The following is a 23,913-nucleotide window of genomic DNA, read 5'->3' on the forward strand; positions in this document are numbered from 1 at the left end:
AAAGGTAACTCAACAAAGCACTGAATAAAAGGTCTGAATACTTCGGTAAATGTAATATTTCATAAAAAAAATAATGTTTCTGCTTTGTCATTATGGGGTATTGTGTGTAGATTGATGAGGAAAAATAACAATTTAATACATTTTAGAATAAAGCTGTAACGTAACAAAATGTGGAAACAGTAAAGGGGTCTAAATACTTCCCAAATGCACTGTATATCATATGTCACATGTCATATGTGTTTTAAAAGTATAGCATTCTGTCTCGCAGTCACAAACAGGCCCACAGCACATGTGTGTCAATCTAGGCCCTCCCTGAAGCAGTGAGAGAAGGGGGTAAGGTGCTGCTGCATTTATCATGAAAGGCGCAGTGTGAAAAATGAACTCTGTCAGTCAGTCAATTCATTCGAAATGCCAATGTGTAATTGATTGTGTATCTCGTGCCCCGCAGTGCTGCTCTCCACCTGATCAATATTAGCATTATCCTAATTATTTTGCGAGTTAGGTCTCAGGTCCCCATAAACTGATGGTCCCTATTAAAAGAGATGTGCTTGAGCAGGGAGCCCCCCCCCCCCCCCCCTGCAGAGAGCAGCTGGAGAAAGCTGGCAGCGGTAGGGGGCAGGACCCAGTGCCTCTGCAACGCTTGGTTGGCAATTTTATAACCATTGTCAGGGTAATTTGTATATTTTATTAACCAGTTAAAGATGTTGAGCTTCTTTACTGCTCCGTATCCACACTACCGGGTGGCACTTTTACAGCTGTGCTTTATGGTCAGATTATCTGTATTATCAGTGCTTTAATGACGCTGCCTCACTTTTTCCTGACACGGAATGCCTTTTTCTGCAATAAAAAAAGATGGTGGTCTACAATGATAATACATCACATTGGAACGCAGTGCGCTGACAGGGGGACTAGAAACAGCAGAAGATTGAAAATATTGTTCAATACACTGTATGTCTTGAATGTTTGGTTTGACACAATTTCCGGGATATCTTTTGGCACTACAGTGTGGCGCTTTATGAGCAGCTACTCAGAGTTGCTTTGTTCCTTCAACAAAGAGAAGTTACTAGAGAGATATGTCCAAGATGATGAGTCCAGATTTGGAATGATGACTGCTAACAGCAGATCTGAACATGCCCAAAACAATCTCTAATCCACATTTTCTACGTCCACTAAAATAGTATAGCTTTTAAAATACTTTTTTTTATTTTTATTTTTTTTTAGATTTTTTAATATTCTCAAACCCAGTAGCTATAAATGTAAAAGGAAAATAAAAGAAAAACCCTTTTTCCTGCTCCAACCTGAAGCTAGTAAGTTTCTTCTTAAGTTTTAACTTGTAACATTATTAGTAGTAGTTTGTAGTATTAGTATCATTAATACTATATTATATTACTGTTGAGAGCAATAAAAATGTTTGGTCCTTTGGTCCCTTAGGGGTGAAAGATTTTCAGTTGTACTGTAGCTAATGGAAACCTCAGTGACCCCAGAAAGTCATAGTCTGGCGCTTGCTGAGAGATGGTGAGAGAATAAGAGAAAGAGGGAAAGAGAAAGAAAGTCCATCAGTAGGACAGAATAGCTTCTTTTTTTCCACTGTTTTTCTTGATCTTCAAGTGTTAACCCTCATTTATCCAGTATAGTAAAAGCCACAAGCGCCTCTTTCTTTATATATATGTGTATATAATACGTATATAGAAATCTATTTGTTGTTGCTGCTTTTTTGTTTGTTTGTTGCTTAATTAACAATTCAAGTCTCAACAAGAAAAGTTTCACATCTTTTTTCAGTTTTTTTTTTTTTTTTTTACTTCTCTTGTATTTCTTGCACTGTGCCGTTTGTTGCGTTGAAGTCCTTCGGTGTAGCTGCTGCCAACTCCTTCACACCTTCTTCAATCTCTTCATCATTGCAATAGCCTACGTCTTCTTCATAAGTAAATGCTGATATGTCTTCGAAAATTCCTTGTGTGGATTTTTTTTAAACATAATTTTTGTTTTCAAAGAAAAAAAGTTGAACTCCAAGATATCTTCAGTTGTCCTCAAAACCTAAAAAATACAGAGCAAATTGTTAGGTTCATTTGGACTCTGAAGAAAGCTCAAGCTAGATGTATTAAACCATACCGGGTAATACAGCTACAAAGACAAGGTATGATTACACAAGCACATGTATTTATAACGTCCTACTGGGCATGGTCAGCTCCTTACACATCTAAGGTTTTTCTCACTTCATCCGTTGACTTGACCTCGAGCCAAATTCCTCGCTCCTCCCTAGTTTCACAGCTGGCCTGCCTTATCAGGAACTGAAACTAGACTGTTGCCCTTTGCCTCCCTCCTTGAGATCATTGATATTCAACAATAGCATGTTTGAACAGAATATAAACTTTCTGCACTTCCCCTTGTCTCACTCTAGTAACTTTCCATACACCACCTTCCTATTCGCCCTCCATTGACCCCAACATATATATTCCTTATGCATGTAAAGTAATCAATAAGTTCTAGTATGGTAACATGAAGACGTATGTTTCAAGCTAGAATCCAACAAAGCCATGATTAGATCTAGCTTGCCTTTATTTGAATGTTTGATGTTTCTTGATGAACAGATTTTACAGCTTTTTAAAAAAAATTGTTAAATTATGCCCATGATATCAGTGTGATAGTTTGGAGAAAGCCAGCCCACATTTGCAAATCAATCTATCTTTGTCTCTCATGATGACAGATATCCTATTTCTAGGTGACAGGCACTCTATAAGTCTGAGTCTATAAGAAAGTCCACTGGGCTTACCTGTGCTGTTGCAGTGAACACTGAGGGCTAGGTTGTGTCAGTAAGGGCGGCTGGCATCCTTCGGTCGTTTTAACTGGACTTTCAACCTCTTCATTCCAATCTGAAAGCCGTTCATGGCTTGAATAGCTGCCTGTGCGCTAGCTGGGTTGTCGAAGCTCACAAACCCTAGGAGAAAAGACAGGAAAAGTGTATTAGCCTAAAAGCTAAAACGGTCAATATGGAAATGTAGCCAAATAGGTATCCAATGACTTCAATTATGAGGAAACAAATACAAGATTTCATTCAATGCACTCGCATTATGCATGGACTATTTCAGATTATATCAAAGGGCTTATTTTGATGGGAACCAAAGTAATATTTGGAACAATATTTAGCATTTTCTGTCATTTAAACCATTTTGCTTCTCAATGTAGCTTTGTGCAAACACTATCAATGAGCATGCCATTGTGGCTGTTCCACTTGCACAGAGAAGCAGAACCCACACAGGCGAACACAGAGATAGGCCGCCGCAGAAGCACATGCGTACGGCGCCAGACACTCAAGTCCAAACTCATGCTGAGCATCCTGTTTCCATCAACTGTAAAAATAAAGCCTTGAAAGTCAATGACCAGAAACTGCAGTGGAGTGTGGCTCCGGTTGATGCACTCCCCAGCGTCTATAGTGTCATTAGGAACAGTCGATGACCCATGGAAAAACAGCAGGAGCCTCCCCAGGTCCCCTGACACCTGGGAGGGGAGGTGTCTGCCTACACTGTCCCATTAGGGGGATGGGTTACGGGGGACAGAGGGAGGCAGAGAGGATGAGAGGGGTGCCCTAGGCTGGCCCTGCCACGAATAACAGGGAAGGATGTGGACTTAAAGCAGGTTTAAGGGGAGCTCTTAATGTCAGCTTTTCTCCCAGCACCATCAGTCTGGGTTTATCCCTCTCCCTGCCTTCTACATTAATTACCCTACAGAGCAGCCCAGTCCCCAGACCTAACATTACATTGTAAATGCATAGTGTATTAGTCAATACTGCAAATTTATATGTTATTAAGTCCCCCCTGAGAGCCGGGCGGCAATCAATTTTGCCCAGGGATGTGCGGCTCCCTGAATTGAAAACAAATGTTGATCTATAATTGTCCTTTGCCTTACCCTCATTTTTTCTCCCCCCTCCCTTCATCCCCACTTTTTTTTCAAGCCCAAAGGCAGGTCTGGTCTGTGGGTTGGCAGAGCCAAGTGGGACCAGGGCCAGGTTGGCGTGTGAATCAGCCCCAGTGCGCCCTGGGTATTGGGAAGTAGTGCGGGTAACAGAGCGGTGATCTGGATGCTGATACAGCAGAAGCCCTCACATGAGTTTTCAGGTCAATTTCACATCCACACAGTAATACAGTGGCACAGGGACTGTGACTACATACATGGTATTCCCAAGATTGGCTGTGAACAAAATAGCTAAAAGCTTTTCAAACTCAAAGGACATCCTTAGTAAGATAAGAAGGGAAATATAGGCTACCAACTTGTTTAATGTAAAAGTTCAATTTAGTTGAAATAGCACAGGAATCATACTATCATGATAATATATACAAATGTAAATATTTAAGTACAGATCACCTTGTTTGCGATACATGAAAATGATATTTAAGATAATAGATTGATCGATAGAACAAACATAGACCTTCTCTCTATGACCTACTGTACTCTGGCTCCATTACAAAACTCACCGAAGCATTTGCTCTGGTTGGTGGCTCGGTCCATGAAGACCTTGGAGGAGATGACGCTCCCGAATGGCAGAAACATCTGCATGAGTTCATTATCTCCAAACTCCTGTGGCAGGTGGTAGATGAACAGGTTACAGCCCTCGGGCCCTGCGAACACACAGAAACCATGGCAACCACAATCAGACCTATTTACTGCTTTATTTACCGCTGCCTGCAGACCCGTGGCTTCTCATTTGGCCGGGGAACAGATCTGAGGGGCACGACTAATGGAGTGGCAAAGAAATACATTTGTTAGGAGTTCGGTAACATTATCTTGAAATAATAACAACGCTGTGTTTACCACCACAAATACAAATTGTGAATTTTCCAACTTTGATTTGATTTTGCACGGTGTGGCGGCATGACATCACTGAGGTGGCGACTTGATGATGTGTTTTCGTGGAGCGGGGAGCATTACACCTCTATTCGAGCATCTAATCTAGTAAAACCTCTCAACCTTTAATCAAGACAAAGGCCGACATAATAATAAATGCATATGTCTTTGAGGAAAAGCTGATTGGTAATGACTTAGAAAGAGTGAAACCAAAATGACATTTACACACGGTTGTCATCATAATGCTGTGTAGGACAATCAACTAAGCAGATTGAGATGTGACCTATAAATGTGTTTGAAACCAGTCAATGGATTACACAACGCAATCAACCATTAGATGCTCAAATGTAATCTCTATGTTGTCTACATTTTGGAAAAGGTTAAAGCTAAAGTCAATCCTGCTAGACTGCATCACATCCAAAGATGCTAAGATGACGATGCTTGATTACTTTTCTTTCCCCCCAGATAATACCTTCACACAGCTAGAGTACTATGTAACACTTTCTAAAAAGGGAACATGTAATCACTGCATTATAACACCTCGACAACATTACCAGGAAAGTGTAATGCCAAAATCTGAAAGACAATAATTGCAATGAAGCAATTAACAGTGAATATTTAACCATTTATAATAGTGTAGTACAATAGTTGTAAAAGAGTGTTAGTAATATTGTTCTCTCACCCTCACCTTCTCTCTGTTGCTGCTGCTGGATGACCTGTGATGGCTGAGGCAGTGTCTGGCCTATGGGAGTCAGTGTGCCAGCTGGGTAGATAGCTACAACACATTGAAGGGGAAACACAGAGAGAAACAAGGGGGTTCATGTCAGCGCTGCTGTAGGTTTGGTCATCACTGAATACTCAAACTATTTGTGTAAATATTTATAACAATCTTTATTATAGTAATCTTTATTATAGTTGGTCAGTTGTGCTGTATGCTTTCAGTTACAGTATTGCAGTTTGTCATTCATTATACAACGGGTGGGTATAATTCTGGATGTTGATTGGTTAAAACCGCATTCCAGCGGGTGTCTATTCCACAAGTTACCACCGGCTAAAGCTATGACGTTGAAAAGCCTATTTACTCTGTTCCATCTCACTGCGCAATCCACTGTCTCATCAGCCCAGCCAGACTTATAAACTTGATCTCCACTATAAAAAGCATTTAGACATTATCTCCCATTTCTTTTAGACTAACAATTGGTTTTCAACAGCTGAGATTTGTATAAACCTTGCTGTCTGTCTCTCTGACATTTGCAACATTGTTTCAATAATATTGAAATTCGATCTCCAGCTGTCCCATAGTAATGAAAGTGTCTGGAGTCGGGACAAGACAGACAGGCAGATTTTCACAGCCACTCGAAATCATGAATCAGCTGGCATCATTTCTATGGATACATACAAAGAAATACGAGTAGAAAACAGGCCAAATGAAACAAAATGCAGCTAGGTTGCAGTCTTTCCAGCGTCAGTTTAAAATGATTGGCGTTAGCTGTGTTGTTGGCTAGTTCCTCTGAACAACAGTGTCCTGACAAGAGAGCACAGTTTCTATGCCAGGTGAAATCGCACATAATTGTTATGGATGTATCCAAATGTCACCAGAAAGCAGCTTTAACAAACGCAAATGCAGCTACTTTGCTGTTATTCTGGCTGCACTGTTTGATGTGACTGTAAATTAGCCGTAGTTGGCTAGTTAGCAAGCAAGGAATAGGAAAGCTGCCAGCCAGTATGGCATTTAGAACAAACAACTGGGTCCATAGATACAGAACAACAAGACTGACCGACTGGGTCCATAGATACAGAACAACAAGACTGAACGACTGGGTCCATAGATACAGAACAACATGACTTAATGACTGGGTCCATAGATACAGAACAACAAGACTTAATGACTGGGTCCATAGATACAGAACAACAAGACTTAATGACTGGGTCCATAGATACAGAACAACAAGACATAACGACTGGGTCCATAGATACAGAACAACAAGACTGACCGACTGGGTCCATAGATACAGAACAACAAGACTGAACGACTGGGTCCATATATACAGAACAACAAGACTTAACGACTGGGTCCATAGATACAGAAGAACAAGACTGACCGACTGGGTCAATAGATACAGAACAACAAGACTGACCGACTGGGTCAATAGATACAGAACAACAAGACTGACCGACTGGGTCCATAGATACAGAACAACAAGACTGAACGACTGGGTCCATAGATACAGAACAACAAGACTGACCGACTGGGTCAATAGATACAGAACAACAAGATTGACCGACTGGGTCAATAGATACAGAACAACAAGACTGACCGACTGGGCCCATAGATACAGAACAACAAGACTGACCGACTGGGTCAATAGATACAGAACAACAAGACTGACCGACTGGGTTCATAGATACAGAACAACAAGACTGACCGACTGGGTCCATAGATACAGAACAACAAGACTGACCGACTGGGTCAATAGATACAGAACAACAAGACTTAATGACTGGGTCAATAGATACAGAACAACAAGACTGACCGACTGGGTCCATAGATACAGAACAACAAGACTTAATGACTGGGTCCATAGATACAGAACAACAAGACTTAACGACTGGGTCCATAGATACAGAACAACAGGACTTAATGACTGGGTCCATAGATACAGAACAACAAGACTTAATGACTGGGTCCATAGATACAGAACAACAAGACTGAACGACTGGGTCAATAGATACAGAACAACAAGACTGAACAACTGGGTCAATAGATACAGAACAACAAGACTGACCAACTGGGTCCATAGATACAGAACAACAAGACTTAATGACTGGGTCCATAGATACAGAACAACAAGACTGAATGACTGGGTCAATAGATACAGAACAACAAGACTGAACAACTGGGTCAATAGATACAGAACAACAAGACTGACCGACTGGGTCCATAGATACAGAACAACAAGACTTAATGACTGGGTCCATAGATACAGAACAACAAGACTTAATGACTGGGTCCATAGATACAGAACAACAAGACTTAACGACTGGGTCAATAGATACAGAACAACAAGACTGACCGACTGGGTCCATAGATACAGAACAACAAGACTGACCGACTGGGTCCATAGATACAGAACAACAAGACTTAATGACTGGGTCCATAGATACAGAACAACAAGACTTAATGACTGGGTCCATAGATACAGAACAACAAGACTTAATGACTGGGTCCATAGATACAGAACAACAATAATTAATGACTGGGTCAATAGATACAGAACAACAAGACTGACCGACTGGGTCCATAGATACAGAACAACAAGACTGACCGACTGGGTCCATAGATACAGAACAACAAGACTGACCGACTGGGTCAATAGATACAGAACAACAAGACTGACCGACTGGGTTCATAGATACAGAACAACAAGACTGACCGACTGGGTCCATAGATACAGAACAACAAGACTGACCGACTGGGTCCATAGATACAGAACAACAAGACTGACCGACTGGGTCCATAGATACAGAACAACAAGACTTAATGACTGGGTCCATAGATACAGAACAACAAGACTGACCGACTGGGTCCATAGGTCCATCGGTCTATCAACTGAACCAATAGAACGAACGACCAGCCTGCTTGGGTAGCAACCCTACATTTGTGTCGGGACTATATCTCGTGGAAGGACGAAATTGTATGAATATATTCATCAAAATCATGTTTTTTTATGAGAATATGTCAATCATTATTTGAATATGTTAGTAACCCGTTGTATAAAAGTGATAATGCCTCCAAAGACCGTGCAATTTATCCTCCAAACACCGGTTTCTCTGGCATTATCACTTAAATGTAGCATGTAAGGGATAATCAACGAGGGGCTATGCGTTCTATGGAAAATAACGAACTACGTGGAAGGTGTGTTGCATGACACGCTAGAAATGTGTTGTTCAACATCCACTGAAGTAGCGAGCAAGTTCACTAGATCGCTACAGTAGTTGCCAATGGTAACAGATCAAACTCTTACTAGTTTAGCTAACCAAACCATCAGTTTGCCATTATGAAAATTGAATTTAACAATACCAATGTTTTCAGAACATGTAAGAATGAACTATAGCCCCTGAATTCTTCCGTGCAAATATACCATGCCTTATACGGAAATTATGAGCGCCCTAGTATTCCCTTTACAACAATCAGAAACAAGTATTAAACAATTCCATGGTATAATCTGCATTATAAACTGGGTGGTTCGAGCCCTGAATGCTGATTGGCTGTATCTATAACCGTATTCCGCGGATATGACAAAACATTTATTTTTACTGCTCTAATTATGTTGGTAACCAGTTTATAATAGCAATAAGCACCTCGGGGTTGGCGTTGCATAGTGCATAAGAACAGCCCTTAGCCATGGTATATTGGCCATATACCACGCCCCCTTGTGCCTTTTGCTTAATTACACCATGATATTGTTGAATACTAGTTTCTGATTTGCTTGAAGGGCATTCTAGAGCGTGCATTATTTCCCTATAATGAACAGCATGGTAGAATTCAATGGCTATAATGAATTCTTACCTGTTTTGTTTGAGCCAAATTGAAAACATTATTGGCATTGTTGAATTCGATTTTCATAATAGCAAGCTAGAACTGATGGTTTGGTCCAAAAAAAAATTACAACTAACGCTCATTGACCTATCTGTGGTTTGGTTAGCTAAACTAGCGGGTCTGTTTGTTTGGCTACCACGGCAACTACTGTAGCTATCTATTAAACTTGCTAGCTACTTCAGTAGACGTTGAACACATTTCTACAGGCAAATGAACACATTCCTAGTGGCAAATGTGTTACATTATAGCCATGGTATAAAAGGGATAATCAACTCGCTAAGGCGTCGTAGAACACACCTCCCACGTCGTTCATTATTTTCACATAGAACGCATAGCCCCTCGTTGATTATCCCTTACATAATGTTAACTAGTAGAGATAAAATAGCACATGTGTTGTAAGAAAGTAGTGTAGGGTTTCATTACCATACTACAAAAAATGCATCATATGAATTTACTGCACCTCAGTTTGGTATGAGCCTTGAGGTCTTATCTCAGTGTGTACATAAGGCCTACCTGTGTATTGCTGTACTCCGGTGAAGGCTTGCTGGAGGGTGTCTGCAGCGGTGGGGCTCTGGGTGGAGTAGGACGGCAGGCCGTTGCTGTACATGGTCTCCACGGCGGGATGTCCGTTGGGCTGATGGTGGGGGATGCCCGTGAAGCCGTTGACGATGGGAGTGACGATGCTGGGAGTGGTGATGTTGGCTGGTGGAGAGCTAAGACCTGCCGAGACAAGGACATTTCTACTTTTACAGACTATCGAACACACACACACACACACACACACACACACACACACACACACACACACACTTTTGCTCGCTACACATCCTCTCCATCACAAAGACAGGATTCCTACACGAAACTGTCACATAGCAGGCGCTGGTGGTGACACATCCCGCTGGATCACTGGGAAGTCAACCTGTGAAAAATGAGCCTGTCTGTAGTGTTTGTGCGATAGCCTGCTGGCTCCGAGTGCGAGCGGGATGATGAAACCACTATGCAACTCCAGTAAGATTCTGACGAGATAGGGGAGAATACAGTGAAACATTTACTCAGTGTGGACGCGGGTAGCCTACTCTCTTTATATATCATGAAAAAGATCAGATAGCTTGGCACACCATGAGCACATAACACACACACACACACACACACACACACACACACACACACACACACACACACACACACACACACGGTTGCAGGATATTTTACGGTTAGAATAGAATTGGATGCTCCTCTCTAGTTCGATGAATTTTAAACCAGCCTCTTGTTGAAAGTGTGCAATCTTGGGCGGAATGTGAATGAGTCCATTTGAGGAGGATCTCACTATGGATGATGGCTACTTTGAAAGGCTGCTCCGTGGTAGAGCATCAGCCCTCGCTGAGAAACGGGCCCCCCGGGGACCACCTTTCAATCTGGAGCCAAGACGGGATTGGACAGAAAGGCCGGTTGTCACGGAAACCCTCAGGCATGCCATCATAGCAATTTGTCCGCCTCGGTAAAGAGCCCCTAAAGAAAAGTCCACATAGGGATGGATACATACGGTGGGTATGCTATGCTGCATGGCTGGGAGTAATGCTAATGCCTTGGTAAATAGGCTGTGGCTCACACACAGAAAAACCTGCACAGAGCCATGTCAGCCTGAGACTACCCACGCACTCGGAGCACAGTTTAAGCAGTGGGGAGCCTGACACTCATGCAGCCAACCGCTGTGACCAGGGGAATTGCCCGGGTCCCGGCGAGAGCTGTTGTGTCTTTTGCACCATTTCCTTTTTTTAAGCTCCCCGCATTTGCTTGTTTCCTGCAGAACTGTGATGAATTAGACTGCAGCTCTGGCCCATTCTCTGGCGGGGCCCAGGAGACTGCTGCTCCCGGTTCTGAGGGTTCAGACAGCCAGTCTGGCCGACCACATGCACTCTATTGTACCGCGCCATAATGCAGCCTCTCCATCATCAGGGAAATTCATTTTCCAAGGCTTAGCAGTGGGCCGCGGCCGCCTTGTGCTTCAGGGTCAGCAGGCAGACGCAGCGCACGTGTGATAAGAGCCCAGAGAAAGGAGATTCTAAAAGTCACAGGGTGGGAGATGATGCTCGTTGGGGACGTTTGGCGTCAGAGAGAGCCCAGTGGATCATGGAGGAGACACAGCTGCAGGGAGTCATGTCCAAGTGTAATGTGAGCGACTACAGCTTCAAACTAGAAAAATAGTATTTATGGTTGTAAAATAATAGTAGTAGTAGTAGTAATTGCAGTAGTAGTACTGGTAGTAATAGTGATTTCATAGGCTATGGGTTAGTTATAGTGACATATTTTGGGGTGGTTTGAAGCTGTATAGTTGTTATAGTGGGTTATAGTGGGCTAGTTTAGTAGGCTAGAGTGAATACTATATCATCATAAGCCATAGAAGGATGATCAGGGTACCCTTGGGAATGAGACCCTGGTATCAATGGGTTTTCCCTAAATAATAATTATAATAATAATAATAATAGTATAATAAAAGTGTTTTTAACGTCTCAAAATTAATGGGGATACTTTCTGAAAGTGTCGTAGCAACGTTTTCAGTTTAGAATGTTGAAGCCTGCGTTCCACCATTGAAATGAATGGGGATACAACAAGCTTTATAGTTTTTGAAGTAGAAACGGAAGCAAAAAGCTGTGTTGAAGCCATCTATGTTGAGTCATCTATGTTGAGTCAGTTTGTTGTGTATCCAAATTTTGCCTTTGAAATCTATGGAGCTTTTATGCACATCTTAAACGGTTATAGTTCAAAAAGTATACATGGTATCAAAAAGCTGTATACAAGCACACTATTATAGACCAGTCTGCACATTTGAGTTTGAATGGCGTTTCTAGCTTAAACGGTTGAAGACTAGTTGCGACCAGAATTTTTCCCATTCAAGTCTATAGCACCTGAAATGCTGATGTATGATTTTTTTAAAACATCAGTGCCAGTGCCAGTCTGCATGTTTTAAAGTTATTTTGGTGTTGGTAGCTTTAACGGTTTTGGCCCTACAGGTGGAAATGGGAGGCGAATAATAATAATAATAATAATTATTATTAAGTATAAACCATTTCTAAAGTTGTGCCTTGCTTTCAGCAAGCACACTTAATAATGAATGCTACTCAGCTCTGAGGGAGAGAAGAGGCCGAAAGTGCTCGAAAACTTGTTCGTAGATACAGTACCTACCTATCTAAGGCATAAGTGGATTACGAAGAATATACTGAGAATCTGATTCCATTTTCCTGCATATTACTTTCCACACAACCATACCATTCCATGAACTACCGTTACTGGCAAATATTATGTTCTTAAACATGAGCAGACCTCAACTAATGTATTTCTAGCTAGAGTAGGAGAAATATTGTACTCCATACGGTGCCATACATAACAAGACATTTCATTTTATACTCCAGTGGACATATAGCCTCGCATTGTGAAAATCATATTCATAGCGTGTTTACAATGCACACACAAGCATGTGCCTGTTTACATATGCCTGTTTACTGAATGCATTGTCCCATAATAATGACATGTTGTTTTGCACTCCAGAATGGGTCAATAGGAAACTACGGGTCAAGAGATTGCTTATATTTCACAACTCGGTTTTACCTGTCAGCTTTCTAAGGTTATTATACCATGAAGTGAGTATACTACATATTCCACTTGGTTTTATGTTATGAAAGCATAATTACATTTACGTTATTACCGCCTGTTCTTTGGGAAAATTGTTGTGATTGCACTGAGAAAGAAGCATAAGAGTATTTATTATGCTAGTTATACATTCAAATCAACAAGGAGCACTGGACCCATTTTGGAGAGCAGGACAGTCAATATGAACACACGGACTGTCTCTCAGCGAAGCAAGAAATAAGCATTCATAACAGATGTTTTCATTTATTGATTCAAAAACTAGGTGCGTTCGTACTCGGAGGGCAAACTGCACTCAAACTGTTCTGGTTGTTCAAACGTGAATGAAGAAAGGTCTAAAATGTTATAAAGGGTGTAGATTACAATTCCAAGAGAACTACTAATGCTACTCGAAAATTACTTTTTGTCATTAAAAGGTGTTATTCATGTTAATGTGGTAAAGTCCTTAAAAAGTCCAAAATGGAGTTCTATTAGATGATGCTGAGACTATATATGGTACATATTGTATAAAATGTGATTCGATATAGTGGTCTGTACGCAGCAACCCTGGTAGGATGAATGTGGCTTGTGCCAAAGGGGGTATTCTGTCTGAGCTGGTATCCCATGGCGAACGTGACACACAGCTACCCAAGGTGAGGCCGCCCTGAGCCCAGGCAGGCAGGCATTCCCACTGAGGCGTGGTGCTGCTCAGAGCCCCTGCATCATGTTTTTGACCCCAATCCAAACCCACTTCCATCAATGACACAATCAGGGCTGAATTGAATGGGAGTGTGGTTAGGCAGGGCCCTATATGTATGTAATGGATGTATTCAGCCCATGTAGAGCAGCGCTCTGGAACGTAACATTATGTGATTTTGATTACACACTTCCTGGTCATGTGATCGACCTAACAAAGGACTGCCGTTCCCCTCCCCATATCTATCCCCCTGGGATCGGCATTTTTTGTTTGATTCATTTTTGTCTCTCTTGAAGCTCAGGAAGTGCACCTGCTGAACATTATTGTCAAAAAGCATCATCATGCATCATTGTAAGGATACATGCTCTAATCAAGTCAACCATCTGGCAGGCTGCTTATACGCCATCAAGCTGAAATGCTTTACATCTGTTGATCAAATGGGTGTTTCATTGTTTTCAGAAAGCACCCCTTAACATCTCTGGCGCTTGAAACTTTTTCTGCTGTGGTGCACAAGCTTTATGTTGTGATAGGCAGGCGTGCGCAGAGGTGATTCAGATCATTAAAAGAGAGGGTAATGCACCACGTTTACCTCAAGATCAGCCAGGCTTTGAATGGTCATTTTTACGACACTGTTTGTAATTTATGGTAATTCAGGCACTGCATTGTGGGACTTCTTCGGGTTATTAAGGAGATTTAGGCTAAGGTTATGAACATAGAGGCTAAAACTTTTCTATATTTGATGTCTAAGCCGCATATTTGGCACTGCTGATTTTTTTTTGTTGACAAATCTAAGTATAGTGGCAATGCATTGTGTCAAGATATGGAGAGTCGATGAGACAACTTTGTGGGCCAGCATCAGTAAAGAACATGAAAGCATGTCTCTAACATTACAATGAATTATTCCACTTATTCACTGCATGAGTCTCAAAGTCTCTAAGTGGCTCTCAGCTCCCTTAAACAGACAGCCTTGCCAGTAATGTTATGTGCTCCTTCAATGAACTTTAAATAAGTCATGGCACCAGTAGACATGTGAAAGGGGAGGCTGTTGCATACATACACCAGTCTGCTGCCTATCAGCACAGACTCCAATGAATGGAATCAAAATTCCTTTCATATTTATTGTAGTCCTTGGAAACTCTCTCTCTTGCAGTGATTAATAATGCATTGGATTCAATAATAAAAGTAATCAGCAGACTGTAGCTTACACAGAAGCGTGTCAAATGCTAGACATATTTCAGCGCTTCTCGGATTTCTGAGAGGGAACACACACCATGGTGAGCTCTTTTCAATACCAAAGGCCAGTTCATTAAGCTCCTTGCATTGCAGATTGATAAGCCATTGATTCCAACCCCCCTGCAATAGCCTATTTTTCTTATGATTATAACATAGTGGATTGCTCTCTCGAACAAGGGGGTGCAGTATTATGAAGCCCTTTGAAAAGGTTAAATGTATATGAAATGAATATCTGATATGGCTCAGTATTGATTATGCACTTATGTATATTTCAAATCAGTATTATGTATTTGCTGCATACATAGTCCATACAATGTGTGCATAATGAAGTGCATGTGGGGATCCTGTCTCTTGGTCTTTCATCACAGTAGCACTATACTGCAGTCACGCTTCAGTATAAATACTGAACACAACACATACAATGCAGTGGAATTCTGTCCTGTATTACCAACGAAGAAGAAGCACCGCAGCTAAACTTTTAATCACTGCCTTTGATTGATTACCTGTGTAAAAAAAAGTGCCCACTTTGCATAAAAAAAAAATGTCACTGTAAATATTTGACAAATAGCTCCTCTCCAGCCTCCACCACTACCATGCTTAACTTAGTGCATATATACAGTACACAGCATGTGCATATTGGCATGTTCCATCAGATATACATGCATGCATTCAGTCATGAGAGAGAGAGAGATGGTCACTGACAGAACCCATTCTAACCTGTGATATAGATTTTCAGAGTAGAACGTAAATGTGCTTTAAAATGGGTCACGTCAGACAGATGCGTAATCTTGACTGTTGATTCCCTCACAGCTATACAGTTATAATGTTATACAGTTACCAAACTCACTATACTGCAATGTCAGGGGAAATATACAAATAAACACAACAAAGACTTAGAATTTGTATTATTCATTTTGATGCATGCTTTGTGAGAGAGGATCTTGTGGGTTCCTCAGTTTCACAAAAAATGAAATATTGCTGAATAAGCTAATGTTATGCGGTAGCTATCTCAAAGTCCTCTGCTGCGCTCCCTGTAATGTGTCTGTATAGAATGATGGGGCCGTTTGTAATGGAAAACTGAGGGAAGTGCATGCAGATCCTGTGTAAGTGTTTCAAAGCACAAGGTCAAAAGACGGAGGAGAAATTAGTGCCTGTACCTGTAAACGTATCTATTATGCTCCCGATTCGATTTACCGCACCAAAATATATCTGCATACACAACATAAATATGCAAATCACATCAAATGTATTTTTCTTTTCTTTTTTCTCCAACGGAATAACTTTGGATTATCAGTAGGCAGGCATTTCCTCTTTTCTCTTGGCCTTGCTGCAGTCTGAGTTCTCTCTTCCCTCTTCCTCCCCCCATCTCCCAAACTCCACCCACCCATACACATAAACACACACACACACACTTACACCCACTCACCCAAAGGGAATGAAACGCATTGCTTACCCAGTGCCTGGTGGAACTCCCCAGACACCGGGGTCATGGAGTTGGGTGGGAGGCCGTTGATGCTGAGTGCCCCCATCTGGTGGAGTTGGGTGGCGGGGAAGGCCATGCTGGGCGTCAGGTAGCCGCCGTGGCTCGCTGCCATGATGGCTGCCTGCTGCTGCATGAGCTGGGGGAACAGGAGGGAGGGAGAGAGAGGGAGAGAGGTTAGGATAGAGGGAGGGAGAAGGGAGGGAAATGAGGGATGGGCGGTGAGCGAGAATTAGAATAAAGCGAGAGATGAGAGAGAGAGAAAAGTGACCGAAGAAAGTATGAGGAAGAGACGGAGCGAGAGAGAGAGAGGTGGGGGGGAGAGGGAGAGAGAGTAGCATAGGAAAGTTATAGAGGGAGGTATAGATGGGGTTGATGGGTGTATAGTGCATGGAAAGTAGAGCGGAATAAAAGAAAGGAAGGGGGGGGAAGTCTGTCAACCTATGTTTAGTGAATCTGTCTTTCCTCACAGTCGGAGGGCTGTCAGCAGCTGTAGGAATCTTTCAATAGCTGTCTGTTGGGCTCATTCAAATCAACGGATTGACATGTGCACATTATTCCTGTCTCTAGGGACCTGGGAAAGTTCAGAGGCAGAATTGAATTGCATTTATCTTCCTTTGTCAAACTTCTCTGTGTGTCCCTCTCTGGTTGTGTAAGGTAAAGTGGAGGGGCAGTGACATCTCTGTGGCTCCGCTCGCTGGGCTCTTTTTAACTTGCTGCGGTGCCACTGGCGTGTCACGAGCAGCAACCTGTAATGACAGTCCATTTACACTGGACACAGTGATAAAGAACTAGGCTGACACCACTTAGCACGAACACACAGATAAACCCATTCTCTATCCAATACTGCCTAGAATATACCCACACACGTCTAGTATTTCTGCACTCCGTCTCAGATACTGAGGGCCTAATTCCAGAGAAAATCCATCATTGTACGAAGGTGTTTACAACCTCTGGACCAGTGGGTTTATCTGGGAAATCAATGTTATTTTGTAGGGCATCTAATTCACGATAAGGAATGCAGGTATGTGGAGGAAAAACATGGACACAATCGGACAATCCCATTCCTGTTTAATATCCCACAGCGCCATCCGTCCTGTTGAAAAAGTGGATTGGCACCCCCAGTCTGACTCAGCTAAGCAGAAATCAAATGCCTTTGCAACTAGCTAGCTCTGATGTTAATGACGATATTGTGCGGCTGAGGCAGAAGATGCCACTCTCCCTGTATTTGCATGGAGTCCCTGGATAGGAAAAGCCAATTATTTTCCCTCAATGCCCCTGTCAGGTAACCTAAAAGCGGCTGTCCTGCCACAAAACGGGCGCCGCTGGCACCTCATCCATTAGCCACATGCCTTACCACCACTATCTATTAACTCCTTTTGTCATTTGCATAATTTTATCAACATGACAAATGGGGATCATCCATTTTGCTCGGAATAAGATAAATTGAGCTTTTAGGGGTTTGGAAAAAGGGGCGGCATGGAGAACTAAAAAGCACGACCAAGAAAACAAACAATGATAAGAAGTCAATGTGAGAGCTGTGGTTGGTGTGGGATAGAGATGGTGTTAATGCCCTCATTAAGTTTAGACTGGGGTCGGAGGTTTGGGGTAAAAGGCCTCTGATCTGATTGGCCCCCGTATCAGAGCATACTGTCACACAAGTCAGTGGCTTTTGTCCCCCTCTCAGGATCTTCTGCCTGCTTTCAATAGGAGTTGGGGACTTGGGCTTACTCTAATAACCTTGCAACCCATTTGCCAGTGGCCTATACAAGTTGATGGAAGCTGCAGCAGGCCTAGATGGTAGAATAACAGACTGAGGCAGAAGGTCTCCGTATAGCTGTGACTTTACATGCATAGATAATGCAGTCCTTCATGCCAGCTGCCAGATTGTCATGGATAACAACATGGCATTCAGTGATGCTTTTTCAGAATTAAAATGCAGCAAATTGGAAGCTGAAGCATGTAATTATGTTGGAATGAAGTGGGTAATACAAACTGGCTCTGATAAAAAAGCCTCTGTCCACCAACTGGAACTGTTGACAGAGATATTCAGTCATTTTCTACTATTCATGTGTTTTTCTTTTTTTCTAAGACTTTCATCCATATTCAAAAGCCATTGCTACAGTATATTTCTTCGTATTTATCCTTGGCAGTAGCTAGCAAAATGTCTGTGGCAGACAAAGAGCTAAATTGCATTGAACTGAATCTTCATCATCATGGCCATAACCTTTTCTCGCTCTGGAATGGAAAGAAAAGAAACGAAGGCAGAAGAAAAGAAGCAGGGAAAAAGTTGCCCGTGCTACAGCATCCATTTAGTGTCAGGCATCTGCTTCTTTATTGCAACCTGATGGCATTATTCTCCCCTGGTGCCAGCAGGCAATCACCTCTATCACATGGCAATTATCTCTATAGCACTGCTCTGTGACTCGCTGACTCTCAGCACTGTCACATGTGACCCTTCCAGCCAGTCCTGAACGGGCACCGAGGAGGAGGAGAAGATTGGGGGAGTGAGGGAGGGGGAAATGGAGCGAGTGAAAGAGAAGACCCCAGTTATTGAGGTCCTGGACCTGCAGATTGCCTGAAACTGCAGACTGGTGTGCACTCCAGCAGAGAGAACCTGAAGACAATAGAGTCCACTGCAATTGCCTGGCCTGAGCTTAAGGGCTTCATTTGTTACCATCATGCTATGGTGTGTTTCCTTAGTGGGGTTTTAATAGGGTTTGTTTCATGTTTCATCATTTTGGTGTGTGTGTTGATGAAGATTTGGGCAGTTGGTATGGGAGGGTGTCCCACTTATAAGGTCATTTTCTAGGAAATGTCAAGATCCGTACAGTAGCCTTACCTAAATAACAATTTTCTATCTTCTTATATTTGTGACCTTTAATGAATGCATAATATAACACATCCTCCTCGTTATTGGCTGTGCATAGTTCCTGCTTGTGCAATGCAATCGCTCAAGGTGTTGGTAAGGTACAGTAGAGGCAAATCATTTCAATATCACTTGTAAGCTCTTCTTTATTATGATATAGCTGAATTTATTGTGAAACAATAGATTTGATCGTTTCCTGATTTGTGTTGGGTTGGGTTGTGGTGAATAGGACCAATTATATCCTGTATATTCTGACTAGTTCCAACAGGGGGCGATGTTTGTCAATGCGAGGAGTACACTCACCATGCACCTCCTGCATATCCACCCACACACAACTTCACCATTAGCTCACTGTTAAAACTACTGTTTTCTTAAACCATTCATTTTTATTCGATTCAATCAAATACACATTCTTTGGTGATGTTGTGCCTCTAGTGTCGCACATTTTCAAGCCTTCCATTCCCACACTGAAATGGCGTGTATAGCATTTCAGAAACAGCAAGCTGAAATGGCTGTTCTCAGGAATATACACATGGCTTGAGATGAGAGAAGTGTGACACAAATCAAATTGTGTACAAATATGCTCCATGTGTATTGACAGGCAACAGTTGACAGGAAATAATGGGTAGCTGCTTTATCGTGTTTTTACACTGCTTCTTTACAACAACTATAATCAGCCATTTGGAATGGTATGGGAATAACTTCCTCTCTCCTTGTGTTTCGTGAAATCACGTTTGCAAATGGGATGTTGTCTGTCAGAACAGTGCTGTGTCTATCTTGAAAACGGCACATTTCTCATTTTTGTCAGTGTTGTACCCCTACAATTTGTGTTCACCCCCCCCCCCCCCCCCCCCCCCCCCCTCTCTCTCCTGGATTGACTAAAATCCAATTTACGGGCTGTCAGCTCAACTCTATAATCCTATCCACTGCTGTATTTGTGAAGTAGCTCTTTGAATTTGCCATTTACTGTACTGTGGATATATACCGTCCCTGTAGATGTCTGTATTCCATACCCTGCTAGCTATATATACACTGGTAAACATATGGATGGAGGAGCACATATCAGTGGAGGCTGCTGAAGGGAAGACAGCTCAAAATGATGCCTGGAATGGCATTAATGGAATGGTATCAAACACATGAAACGTGGATTCCATGTGTTTGATCCCATTCCACTGACTCCGTTCCAGCCATTATTATGAGCCGTCCTCCCCTCAGCAGCCTCCACTGGTACATATAAAGAGGCTTTTGAGATAGTCATTCTGTGTCATTGCGGGTTTTGTTCTTGGTATAGTAGTTTTTCATAGAGTAAAGAAACATTTAAGGTGTATCACTCTGTTGCAGTTAATTCCAACCCAATAGAGAGCAAAGGCTGTCACATGCTGCAATAAGCATCTAAGTTTGTGTCTGGTATTCAATCAAAACTGCATTAGTGGAAACCCAACACTGAAGAAAAATGACATTGTTCCTGTGCCAAATGAAAGTACATTACAAGTAATGGAATTCATTAGACATAATGTATATAGTGGAATAAAACAAAACTAGCTGTAGGCTATACATTCATTACAACATACCTGAGGGTTGAAATGATCTCATAACAGAACGTTGTACAACCTCAAAGCATTACAATATACAGTATGATTCATATCTCATGGAGAATTTCACTTACAATGGTATCCGTCACTGTAGTCTTGAAAAAATATCATTTGACCAATTGTATCCATAAATCCCACTATTTTTTAAAACTTCAAATAACTATAACTAATAATGACTGTAAATGAATAACTAATACCTAATAACTAACTATAATGATCAAATATCTATAACATGACTAGAAACTACCATTCACAAAACTTTAGCAATGGATTGGCATGTACCCACCTCATTGTCATGCTGCAGCAGTGCCTGGAAAAACAAGACACATGTTGTTGTGTGGCATAGAGTTGGTGACAGAGTGTGTAGCTGTCTGTGTGTTGTCTGAATGCGTAGTGTAGTGTGTGTGACGGGGTGCGTGGGGCTCTGCCACAGTAAATAAGAGTCATGGACAACCTGAGCAGGACACAATGCTCTCCCAGCAGACCACCACCACCTCCACCACTCCTGAAACATTAGCATTTCTCCACATTTCCTGGGGATGGGCTGCATTTCATGAATTGTAATGAAGGCAGGAGTTTTACTGGAGAGAGGACAGAGATGGCCTCGCAATTACTCTGGGACGGTCAATTTGCACTTTTCATACTGGCCACCATGCCTGTGATAAGAAAATGAGGGAAATGAATAAACCCCCGAGACCTGGGCAGCCTCAACAATTAATCCTGGCATTTAGAGAATAAAAAATAAAATCTGCCCGTGCGTGCAAAGTAAATAAATGAAGAATTCCGTTATTTTATAAATATATACATACTGTGTAGATTTATGCAGTCTGATGTGACTGAGGTTGAGGTATTTATCGGTGTCAGACGGAACCCTTTTCTTCATTCCATTTCAGCTCCCTTCAAACGGCAGTAACTCTGTATGCAGGCTAAAGAGGTTTGTGTGGAGATAAGGTTCCTATGGAATATTCGGAGTCATCTCTGGCCCCTGGTGCAGCTCCGGGGCCCCGGGGAGACGAAAGGGCAGTGGGAAAAGCAGCGTGGGCTGGGTGAGCTCATCAAAGAGCCTGGGGTCTGCCGTGTGTGTACGGTGCTCTGCCCTCGGGGGTGTTGGGGGGTAAGAGGGATACAGATAGTTGGGGGTTGGGAGGGGTAAGAGGGATATGAAATGTTGGGGGTCGTGCTAGTTAACTCACTGCGTGTGTGGATGGTGTTAGTGGGGTCAGAGGGGTACGGAGGGTTGGGGGTTGTGCTAGTTAACTCACTGCATGTGCGTAGGTACTGTAGGTGCTGAAGGGAAGGGCGATGGCTGGGTTAAAGATGCCAAACTGGCCCACCATCTGCTGCATGCGGCGGATGGTGCGCTCCTTGTCGGTGTCGGCAAACTTCACCACCAGGCTGGAGGATGCGCCCTGGGGGGGGAGAGAATCGGAGCCGTTCTGAGGAGAGAGGGACCGCACACTTAACCAACCAACCCTCCTCTGTCCGCAACGCCTCCACACAGCAGTTAGTGTATCAACATCATCATCAACATAACACGCCACATAGTCAGTCACTGTTACTGCTATGACAGTTGAAGTCGGAGGTTTACATACACCTTAGCCAAGTACATTTAAACTCTGTTTTTCACAAATCCTGACATTTAATCCGAGTAACAATTCCCTGTCTTAGGTCAGTTAGGATCACCACTTTATTTTAAGAATGTGAAATGTCAGAATAATAGTAGAGAGAGATTTATTTCAGCTTTTATTTCTTTCATCACATTCCCAGTGGGTCAGAAGTTCACATACACTCAATTAGTATTTGGTAGCACTGCCTTTAAATTGTTTAACTTGGGTCAAACGTTTCAGGTAGCCTTCCACAAGCTTTCCACAATAAGTTGGGTGAATTTTGGCCCATTCCTCCTGACAGAGCTGGTGTAAGTGAGTCAGGTCTGTAGGCCTCCTTGCTTGCACACGCTTTTTCAGTTCTTCCCACAAATTGTCTATAGGATTGAGGTCAGAGCTTTGTGAAGGCCACTCCAATACCTTGACTTTGTTGTCCTTAAGCCATTTTGCCACAACTTTGGAAGTATGTTTGTGGTCAATGTTCATTTGGAAGACCCATTTGCGACTGTCTTGAGATGTTGCTTCAATATATCCACATAATTGTCCTTCCTCATGATGCCATTCATTTTGCACCAGGCCCTCACACCCCCACACCATGATGCTGCCACCCCCTTGCTTCACGGTTGGGATGGTGTTCTTCGGCTTGCAAGCCTCCCCCTTTTTCCTCCAAACATAATGATGGTCATTATGGCCAAACAGTTTTATTTTTGTTTCATCAGACCAGAGGACAATTCTCCAAAAAGTATGATCTTTGTCCCTATGTGCGGTTGCAAACCACAGTCTGGCTTTTTTATGGCGGTTTTGGAGCAGCAGCTTCTTCCTTATGAGCGGCCTTTCAGGTTATGTCGATATAGGACTCGTTTTACTGTGGATATAGATACTTTTGTACCTGTTTCCTCCAGCATCTTCACAAGGTCCTTTGCTGTTGTTCTGGTATTGATTTGCACTTTTCGCACCAAAGTACGTTCATCTCTAGGAGACAGAATGTGCCTCCTTCCTGAGTGGTATGACGGCTGTGTGGTCCCATGGTGTTTATACTTGCGTACTATTGTTTTTACAGATGAACGTGGTACCTTCAGGTGTTTGGAAATTGCTCCCAAGGATGAACCAGACTTGTGGAGGTCTACAATTTATTTTCTGAGGTCTTAGCTGATTTCTTTTGATTTTACCATGATGTCAAGCAAAGAGGCACTGAGTTTGAAGAGGCCTTGAAATGCATCCACAGGTACACCTCCAATTGACTTAAATGATGTCAATTAGCCTATCAGAAGCTTCTAAAGCCATGACATCATTTTCTGGAATTTTCCTAGCTGTTTAAAGGCACAGTCAACTTAGTGTATGTAAACTTCTGACCCACTGGAATTGTGATATAGTG

At 42.4% G+C, this 23,913-nt stretch overlaps 1 protein-coding gene across 10 annotated transcripts in view; it reads right to left on the bottom strand.

Annotated features, from left to right (window-relative positions):
* Positions 1–1,779: 1,779 nt before the first annotated feature.
* LOC110524279 (CUGBP Elav-like family member 5) overlaps positions 1,780–23,913 on the bottom strand; it is a 295,326-nt gene continuing 273,192 nt past the window's right edge. For 2 of the 10 annotated variants that reach the window (XM_036978029.1, XM_036978030.1), the window contains exons 6-13: positions 22,197–22,370; positions 21,221–21,244; positions 16,447–16,612; positions 9,953–10,159; positions 5,522–5,614; positions 4,470–4,613; positions 2,771–2,935; positions 1,780–2,034 (exon numbers count right to left, since the gene is read on the bottom strand). In XM_036978029.1, coding sequence (XP_036833924.1) covers positions 2,808–2,935; positions 4,470–4,613; positions 5,522–5,614; positions 9,953–10,159; positions 16,447–16,612; positions 21,221–21,244; positions 22,197–22,370 — 936 coding nt within the window. In that variant the 3' untranslated portion in view covers positions 1,780–2,034; positions 2,771–2,807. The remainder of the gene's footprint in view (positions 2,035–2,770; positions 2,936–4,469; positions 4,614–5,521; positions 5,615–9,952; positions 10,160–16,446; positions 16,613–21,220; positions 21,245–22,196; positions 22,371–23,913) is intronic. The other 8 variants (XM_036978034.1, XM_036978033.1, XM_036978038.1 and 5 more) reach the window with 5 other exon arrangements.

Source organism: Oncorhynchus mykiss, chromosome 5, assembly GCF_013265735.2.
Source record: "Oncorhynchus mykiss isolate Arlee chromosome 5, USDA_OmykA_1.1, whole genome shotgun sequence".
NCBI lineage: Eukaryota > Metazoa > Chordata > Actinopteri > Salmoniformes > Salmonidae > Oncorhynchus > Oncorhynchus mykiss.